This window comes from Macrobrachium nipponense, chromosome 9 (genome assembly GCF_015104395.2).
Source record: "Macrobrachium nipponense isolate FS-2020 chromosome 9, ASM1510439v2, whole genome shotgun sequence".
NCBI lineage: Eukaryota > Metazoa > Arthropoda > Malacostraca > Decapoda > Palaemonidae > Macrobrachium > Macrobrachium nipponense.
The window spans coordinates 88,527,665-88,537,664 of record NC_061110.1 but is presented as its reverse complement, the minus strand read 5'-3'; the positions used below and the strand labels follow the sequence as shown (position 1 = coordinate 88,537,664).

The following is a 10,000-nucleotide window of genomic DNA, read 5'->3' as shown; positions in this document are numbered from 1 at the left end:
AAATAATAAATAAAAAAAATGATGACGTAGCAATCTTGAATGTGAGGGGGAATAATCGATTGCACTCCATCCTTTCAGGGTACGATTATCGCTGGAAATAAGCACAAGAGAAATTTGAAGTATAAACGTAACTATTGAGAGGCCGCGTATGTAAGAACACTTAGTAGACTCTTGCCTAAGTTGCACGAACATAGACCCTTATCATTCTGGGACTTATCAGTCACACTGACAATCCATACAGCTGGGATGACTAAGCAACCAGTAGTCATTAATCTCTGGCTTCTCTAACATCAGATAAGGGAAAGATGTCCATATGAGTGTTGTGTTTTCTTATCGATATGATTTGTTACCTGCTGAAAAAAAAAAATTGACGATTCTAGGTACTTAGTGGTGATAATAGTCATCATTTTCATTTGATTGTTTTCTGTGCTTTTCTTTTGGGGATAAAGATAGTGTTTGTTCATCCATAATGGAGTTTATTTCCAAATAAAACACCCTAATTATATTTTTATTTTGTGAGAAAAATTTAATTTGATCTCTTCCAGGTTATGAATTTATTTTTACACCAGCTATTGTTGAGTAAGTTAATTTTTTTTTGAAAATTTCTAATGTTCACAAGAATTTTTTTAGTGGTGTACAAATCTTTTACATGTGCCTTTGCATCTTCAGCAAGAAACCTGTAAATCAAGTGTTACCTAAAGAACCTCTAACCAGATCTTACCTGAAGAACCTCTAATAAATCTCCCCCCTTGTCCCTTCGCAGTACAAAAATGCGTTCCTCCATCAACTGCTGCCTCATCGGGCTGACGTCCTTCGACATGATCGTCACCGTCACGTCGATCCTGATGCTGGCGCTGCCGGAGGTCAGCGAGTACACGGGCACCATGACCTGGTACACGAAGGGCTTGTTCCAAAAGTCGATGCCCTTCGTCTACCCTCTGGGGATGATCGCTCAGACGGGCTCCATCTACCTGACGGTGACAGTAACCGTCGAGAGGTACGTGGCCGTCTGCCTGCCCTTCAAGGCCAGGACGCTCTGCACGTACGGGAGGGCGAGGATGTACGTCGTGGCCGTGGCGCTGTTCTCCGTCGTGTATAACCTCCCGAGGTTCTGGGAGGTTACTTACAAGGTGAGTTGGCAAGTTTGATTCTTGTGTTGCCAATGTCCTCTTCATTGTAGTCTTTTGTTGAACTGATTGTCATTTGTTAAAGAATTCATCCTTTGGTTTCTGTTTAAAGCAATAGGTTTTTACATGCATACGTACTTTCAAAACTATTAATTTTGCAATACAGATTTGGGAATTTTGTTGTGTATGTAGTTAATGTTATACAAGATAGTGAGTAAGAGGCAGGGTCAAGATGTATTCTGATTTATTGAAACAAATCCCCGACAGGTCAAGAACTCTTGCGAGATTTGACATTAGATGTTAGGGAAAAGAAGGCGACATCGATAATACAGTCAGTTGTGAACAATTCTAAATGCAAATTAGGAAGAGATATCAAACACATATGGTTGGAAAACTTGCAGCATCTGACAGAAGGTAGTAAATTACAGTTCTAACAATGAACCAAAAGTAGCTTCTGAAAAAGGCGTAAAAGATCGTTTGAATCAGGAGCGCTGGATCTGTCTCTTGGGAGTGCTCAGAATATCATGTAGGCTTCTGTTTTGAAACAAGAAGGCCTTGAGGGGTCACGACGACTGATCGGAACCTCACAGTACTCCCCCCTGAAAAGTGGGCCTGGGGTGGGTGAGTTGCTGTCTGGGATGTGGGCAGTTTTAATCTGTCTGTGGAGATGCAGGTGATCGATCCTCCCATCCGCTGTCAGCAGATACACTTTCCCTTTCCTTTGTAGTATGAGGTGTGGTCCTGAGTAGGCTGGAGAGAGGGGACCTTATGAATGCATATTCTGCTTTATGAAGATCCTCAGGGATGTATTTTCTTGCTATGTCATATGTTGTCTTTGCTATCATGATGTTTATGGGCTCTGTTTGGTTTTGAAAAATGTCTGCCGCTTTTGTCAATGTTTGCCCGTTGAATGCTGTGTGGGGGTGCCTTGACATCTGGCAGTGAGTACCGATTTTAGGAAGTGGTGCAGCCGCTCATCCATGCCATTTGCTTCTGGGTTGTATGCTGTTGTGTGAATGGGTTTATCCCGAAGCTGGTGGCGAGGGAGCTCCATAAGGCAGGGGTGAAGTTGGCTCCTCTGTCGCTTGTTACATGTTGTGTTTATTCTGATTCTGCTGACCCAGCCAATTAGCGCTCTCACACAACTTTCTGCTGCTGCTGTGGTACTGGTATTGCCTCTGGTCATCTGGTGTTCCTGTCGATCGTGAAGAGATACCTGTACCTCTCAGAGTGGGGCAGGGGTCATACGATATCTACATGGATGTGGGCCAGTTGTCACAGTTTTGGTGTTTGACATGGGAGGATTTCTCTCGCCCACTTTTTGATGTCCGCCTTCATTCCCCACCAGATGTACTGCTCTGACAGGGTTCAGGCAGTGGATTTGCTTGATGGGTGGGACAGGTTGTAGGTGAGGTTGACGGCTTTCTTTCTCAGCCCTAATGGTAGGTATGGACGAGGGCATGTAGTATTTGTCTTGCAGGCGATGGCAGTCTCTCCATCGATGATCGATAGGTCACTCCACTTAAGGGTTCTCCCGCCAAAGTCGCTGTAGGTCCTCGTCATCCTTCTGAGCCGATGCTATTTTGGATATGATATCCCAATCTGGATGGTGTTGATGGAGTTTCGGGAAAGGGCATCTGCCACATTGTTGAAAAAAGTCCTTCAAATATTCTGATGGAGCAGGAGTGTTTGGCTGTTGATGATAGGTGATGCTGTTGTCTTGCTGACACCTGTCTCCACTTTTGGTGAAGGCATGTACTAATGGTTAGTGGTCCTTCTGCACCAATTGTCGTCTTCTAGCATGTGTCAGAAGTGTTGCATGACTCTATGGGCTGCCAGCAACTCTTGGTAGAATGTGAAGTACTTTTGTTCCGCTGGTGACAACTTCTTACTGTAGAATGCCAATTGGTGACGACCGTTGTCTGTGTCTTGTTTGAGTACCGTGCCCATCGCTGTGTTACTCAGGTCTGTAGTTAAGGCAAGGGATCTGTGGAGTATATTAAAGATTAGTGTGGCAGAGGTTAGCATGAAGGCTTTATATGTTTTCCATTCCAATATAATCATAAATTGGGCCATTATTCCAGCAAGGTTGGGTTGAAATGGTGGTAATAGTTAATCATTACCATAAATACTTGAGCTACTTGATTATTGTTGACTGTGGGAAGTCAATAAATGCTTGGACCTTCATCAGGAGGGTTTGACACCTTTGGGGATTATTTGGTGGCCTTGGAATTCCACTACTGGTTTTGCCCATTTGCATTTGTCCATTTGGGCTATGATGTCATTCTTATGCTGTTTGATGTTGGGGCTGAATATCATCAGTAAGCCATTGATGTAGATGATGCAGAAGGGTAGGTTGCCCAGGATTTCATCCCTCACATGTCGGAAGGTTGTACTTGAGTTCCAAGTGCCTAAGCAGCTATAGTTGAAGGTGAATGTGCCAAAGGGGGTGATGAATTCCATGTAGTTCAAGTCTGAGATGTTCGGCAATAGATACCCGTCAGGTTCTGTCTTTATGTTTGAGTCTCCAGTAGTAGCCACAGGGTCACCATGTGCTGTCAGGTTTTGGTGGCATGTGGAGGGTAGATGCACAGGGGCTGGAGGCTTTTTGACATATTCCTGCTTGTTCCATGTCCCATAAAGCTTGTTTAGCATGGGCAAGTTTTTGTGGGCCGAAACGTTTGAAACATGCATGTACTAGGCAACCTTTGGTGATTGTATGGTGCTGGACATGGTGGTCCTTGAATACCTCCCAGAACCCCTATAGAAAGTGACTTATCTCTGGTGCTGTGAGTGTGGCTACGGGAGCAGGTCTTGTGATCAGCTGCTGCTTCGGTATGTCTACCACCATGTGGTTGGCTTTTAGGAAGTCTGCTCCTAAGAGTGCTAAGGTTACGTCTGCTGTGATGAACGTCCAATTGAACTGCTTAATGACGAATGACAAATTCATGGTTTGCTTCCCATATAATTTCAGCAAGGCTCTGCTGGCAGTGGACACCTGTAGAGTGCTGAGATGTTCGTGTGGGTTTGCTGGCACAAATGACTTGTGTGTGCCGGTGTCGACCAGGAACTCCATATTTGAAGTTCTGTCCGTGATGAAAAAATACATTAGGTCTTTTTGCCTGTGGCTAGAAGAAAGATGGAAGAAAGATGGCGGAAAGCAGGCACGGTTTCTTGTATAAGGCAAACAGTGTGCCCACTGCTGATGCTTTGTTTGTTAGGTCACTGCTGTGAGCCCTTTGCATGTTTTTTGACATGTGGCAATCGATTTTACATTTTTGGGCTTCATTCCCAAATCTCCAGTGGCAGGAACCAATGCCTTTGGGACATTCTTCTGTTTTGAGCTTTTATTTGGATATGTTTTTTCACCTGGAGCTCTGGTAGCGGTGTATGGGGGCGACATAGCCTTCTGGATTGCTGTCCATCTTTGCGTCAATCTGCTGCTATGGGTGGTTATGTAGGATCAATCAACTTATGGGCCAGGGGGATGGCATCAGCTGTCATCAGGAAATTGTTGAGGTCCATGGTTGATGAGTTGGCCTTTGCCGAGACTGTTTGGTGGGGTAATTTTGTAAGTAGGACCTCTCTCACAAGGTCCAACAGTTTCTGGATGGATGTCTGTGGCAGGGACTACAGCTGCTGATCTCGAATTGCTGCCCCTAAGTAGCTCTTGAAGGATGACCTTAGTTGGGCCTTCAGCACTTTGTAGGTGACGGTGGTCTGATGGTCAGTTAGGCATTCTGCAATCTGTTGGAAAACCTCGTCTAGCAGGAGCTCAAGGACACTTCAGAACCAGGCTTCTGGGTTGTGGATTGTGAATGGCAGTAAGTTGATGCTTGCTGCTGCAGCATTGTTGTTGGACGGGCTGGTGTTGGTGGTGTCTGTCATCTTCAGGGTCACCAGTACACGAAGTAGCAAGTAAGATGAAGAGTCAAGGTGTATTTTAATATATTGACAATGTATAAAAGTAGTAATTGACATAGGGAAAAACAATGCAATATCTATTATACAGTCAAATGCATTTTCTCACACCTGAAAAATGATGAATAATTCTATATGAAAATTAGGAAGAGATTTTAGATACTTACGTATGATTGAAAAACTTGTAGCGTCTGACATACATTAGTAATTACACTTCTAACAGTGATAAGGTAGCGTCTGAAAAATATGTAAAAGATCACTCAAACCAGGAGTGCTGGGTCTGTCTCTCTTGGGAGTGCTTGGTGTGTCACGTAAACTTCTGTTTTGAATGTGAGGATGTCCTGATTTGACTGATCAGGACCTCACACTGCATTCCCGAGTCCCATTGTCTCTTGATAGGTCTGTAAAAAGAATACATTAAATACATTAAACATTTATGCCATGCAGTTATTCTTTTTAAATCTTATTTTATTGTAAAATTATCTCATCATTTTAACATCACTTAGATACTAACCCCTTCCCCCTTTCTCTCCCAATTACTGGACAGGTGTGTCACCAGGCGGACACTGGGGACGAGACCGTGATCGTCGCGGCGTCCGCCCTGAGAAGTAATCCACACTACAAGGAAGTCTACATTATGTGGATGTATTTAGTCGTCATGTACCTGGTACCATTCCTCAGTCTCCTGATCTTCAATTCCTTTATCTATGGCAAGGTTTGTATTGGTGTGGCTTTAGTTATAAGGAAGGCAGGAAAGAAAAGCTCTTTTTTTTTTAGAAGGATAAAACTCTTTTTAACCGAGATGAATTGGTGTTGTATAGACCCACCCACTAGCAACAGCTACTTAACATACCCACATACACCCACACTCAAATACACACAGATATTTCCACTCATTAGTTTAAATTTGTAACGCTCAGGCTTCTAGTGTAAACATGAGGAACTGAACTATTTTGATAATTTTATGAACCCACTGTGGTAAAATTTGAATTTTTTTTAACTAGTTTCTAAAATATATGGCATATTGGAAAGCTGCTTTCTACCTGAATTTATTATTTCTGTGGTTTCCATAAGATGAAAAATTTTTAAGTTTTGGTTTGCGTAATGGGAAAGTTAATTGGACATTTTTATTACTAACTTTTATTACAGAAGAGACAAAAGGGTTACCAGTTTAGCTCTTTGTTTTTAATGGGTTTCCAGCTAGCTTTCTTTTATTAAACCTAAAAAAACGTTAACGGTTTTATTATTTATTATTTCCTTTAGTAAAAGAGGTACTTGAGTATTGGTCCCCAATTTAGGAAAACTAACGAAACTTTATTATTTGTTAGCTTTTTTGCAGAAGAGATTAATAAGGCCTCTATGTTTCAGGTCCGAGCAGCCAACCTGGAATTCCAGCGCCTGAGCAGCCTGCAGAGGAACGAGATAGGTCTAGCCGTCATGTTGCTCGTCGTGGTGTCTGTGTTCTTCGTGTGCAATGTCCTTGCCTTCGTCATCAACATCCTGGAGATCTCAGACATCATGATCAAGGAGCTCATCATCACCAGCAACCTCCTGGTCACCATCAACTCCTCAGTCAACTTCATCATCTACTGCACATTTGGGCAAAAGTTCCGCAAAGTCTTCCTGCGGATGTTCTGCTCCCGGCTGGCTCCGCCTTCCCTAGTACGAAGCGGCACCAGTCACTATGGCGAGTCTTCTCGTAATGGCGGAGGAGGAGGAGGTGGTGGTGGTGGGGGCTTCACTGAGACCATACGCCTCACATCGTGGAGCGACCATAGGCATAATCAGTTGCTTAACCCCCACGATGCTCGGAGGGCGTCGTACAACCACTTCGCGCCCATCTCTGAGGCAGGTTACTGCAAGCGGGATTCTTCCTTCAGCTCATACGACCGCATCCAGTGCTTCAACTAATTTCATGTCCTCGGCTTCTTTCTATCTCTAGGTTTAAGGATTATGATTTTGTGATACATTTATTTTTTCCACGTTTAGTCTCTTCTGTTTGCAGAGAAAAATGTATTAAGAGATGTTGTCACTATACTTGTACATGTAAAAAAATGGCTTCTGAATAAATGTAGTCCGTGAGTTTTATTTACTTATCATTTTCATCATCACCACAATCTTTATCTCCTGACCTCATAATCACAATATTTTCATAATAAACAATTATGACACACTTCTCTTCCTTGTTTAAATATGCACTGTTCTTCCTTCATCTGTCGACCCTTCTGTTCCCTCCCTCTTGTCTACTCAATCAAGACCCTTCCATCCACATCAGTTGTACCCTATGAAAAGGTACAAATATGGCTCTATACCCCAAACAAGTTACAAATATGACTCTGTACCCCAAAAAAGTTACAAATATGGCTTTGTACCCTAAGAAAAAAACACAAATATGGCTCTGTGCGCTAGGAAAATGTACAAATATGGCTCTGTACCCTAGAAATAGGTACAAATATATCTCTGTACCCCAGGAAAAGGTCCAAATATGGCTTACTCCAAGAAAAGGTACATTCGTACGGTAGGAAAAGGTACAAGTATGGCTCTGTACCCTAGGAAAAGATACAGTCATATCTCTAAGCTCTAGGAAAAGATACAATCATATCTCTGTACCTTAGGATAGGGTACATTTATGTACCTTAAGAAAAGGTACAAATATGACACTGTACCCTAAGAAAAGGTACAAGTATGTCTGTTCCCACAAAAAGGTACACATATGGTTCTTTACCCCACGAAAAGGTACAAATGTCTCAGTTCCCCGCAAAATTTTACAAATAGGGCTCTATCCCCAACAAAAAGGTACAAATAGGGCTCTGTACCCCACGAAAAGATACAAACAACTCATTCATTCCTTTGGAATATTTTCCTTATTTAAAAATGATAATTATACCGTCAAAAAAAGGAAGGTTATAAATGAAAAAAGGGACCCTGGGTTGAACAGAGAAGTCTAAATGGGGACTGTTTCTTGTTACATAAAAAAATAGAGTTTTATGTTATTTTCATCATCATTATTATTGGTTATGACTCAGATTTAACTCTGTAAGTTCAAAATCAGACATATTATCAACAGAGGCTGGAGGAAGTCTTATTTATTCCGAGTCACTGAAAAGAATAGATATTTTTCACGGCACCCAACTCCAAGAAGTTATTTATTATGGTCATTTACTGCAAAATAAATCACATCGTCACTGAAATAGAGCAATGAGCTGTAAAATCACTTAATTTATAATACTTTAATCCCCTCGAGTACCGGGTTGGAAAATGGCATCGTTTATTTAATGAGAGCAATTCGTATATGACACTAAACTTATTGACCTGGAAATCTTCCATGTGTCGTATCGTCAAGGTCAAAATTAAATTATAAAAGCAAAATATATGGAATTCAAAAGCCAGTATTGGTTTGTGGTACAAAAATACTTTACAAAAAATCATAATTATGAATATTGGACTTGGTAATAGTGATAAATTCTGATATCTTAGTAATAAACTAGGAACGGACCACTTTATACTAACTGAGGGGGATCAGATCAGTTGCGCCATATGAAAGATGTACGCCTATGCCTTTAACACTATATATTTCAGTTTTTATTTGCTTTTGTTTGAAGTTTTTGTCAAGATTCTATAGTCCCAGTCTTATCTGACTGACTTCATGAATACATTCATGAGAGCCATTAACTTTTTACTGCAAATAGTTTAACAGAGTAGTACAGTATTTTAGCACAGCAATCAGTACCGAATATGAAAAATTGAATTTGCATACGAAGATAAGAGAAACTTATAGAAGGAGGACTTGTATAGTGTTGGAACAAAGCAGCAGGACGAATTTTTAAGAGACAGTTAGTATTATAGAAAGCATTATACAAAAGGTCACTTATCTGCCCATGACCCAATAAGGAAATTATTCGGTAATCTAGATGTCATTGAAGAAATTTAGCTTATTATGGTCTAAAGGTTTAGAGGGCATCACATCACAAAGGCTGCGAGAGAAGAATTACTGAAAAGCCTCAGACGAGGCAAGGTAATTAGCAAGGACCTCGTGGAGGTAAACCGTGGACCAAGCTAAGAGGTTAAAAATATATATATAAGTATAGATGTAAAAACGAGGAAAAACTACGAGCAGTCAGTCAGTAGTACTATGTAAATTGTTCATCTGTGAAAGTCTGTAAAAAATGAAAATAAAATTAAAGCAAAAATTCACCTATTGGGTCTTTTTATCCTATTAACAAATTGGAACTCGAATGTTCGACTTATCGATCACTGATGACAAATACAAAAGTAAATTATAAGGATAATAATAAACTCAAAATTCATGATTTTAGTTGCTAACTGTATTTTGCGTAATTATTTAGCAATGCTGTCAGTTGTAGGAGAGTAAGAGAGAGACTGAGATGAAAGCGAGAGATAATGAAGGAGATGAAGGATCTCATAGAAAATAAGTTTTTGTTATAAAATAGGAACCTATTTTTAGGAAAAATATGAAATTCTTTTGGAAAAATATGAAATTCTTTGGGAAAATATGAAGTTTGGTAAAAAAAAATAAAATAGGAACTTTCTGGAAAGAAATATGAACTTTTTTTTGGACAAAATGGGATTTATCTTTTAAAAAATATTAACATTTTGGGAAAAATGAATTTTTTGGGAAAAATGTGATAAACGTTTTAGAAAAATATGAACTTTTGGGGAAAAAAATGGGATCTCTTTGACAAAAATATGCTTTGTATAGAAGAAAAAAATTGCAACTTTCTGGGAAAATTTAACTTTTTGGTAAAATATGAACTTTCGGTAAAAAATAAGAACTTTTTGGTAAAATAAGAATTTTTTTGGTAAAAATAACTTTTTGGGAAAAATATGAAATTTATTTGTAAAAATGGGAACTTTAGTAACAAAAACACTTTTCATTTGTTCCTTCCTGTAAAGTAAATTTTCAGCCTCTCTCTCTCTCTCTCTCTCTCTCT

The 10,000-nt window shown here is 40.2% G+C and overlaps 1 protein-coding gene across 1 annotated transcript in view; it reads left to right on the top strand.

The window, feature by feature from the left end:
* Window positions 1-9,242, top strand: part of LOC135218404 (FMRFamide receptor-like) — a 119,783-nt gene extending 110,541 nt beyond the window's left edge. Inside the window, exons 3-5 of the mRNA XM_064254701.1 lie at window positions 764-1,130; window positions 5,596-5,763; window positions 6,417-9,242. Of these exons, the coding sequence (XP_064110771.1) occupies window positions 764-1,130; window positions 5,596-5,763; window positions 6,417-6,959 (1,078 nt within the window). The 3' untranslated portion in view covers window positions 6,960-9,242. The remainder of the gene's footprint in view (window positions 1-763; window positions 1,131-5,595; window positions 5,764-6,416) is intronic.
* Window positions 9,243-10,000: the final 758 nt, after the last annotated feature.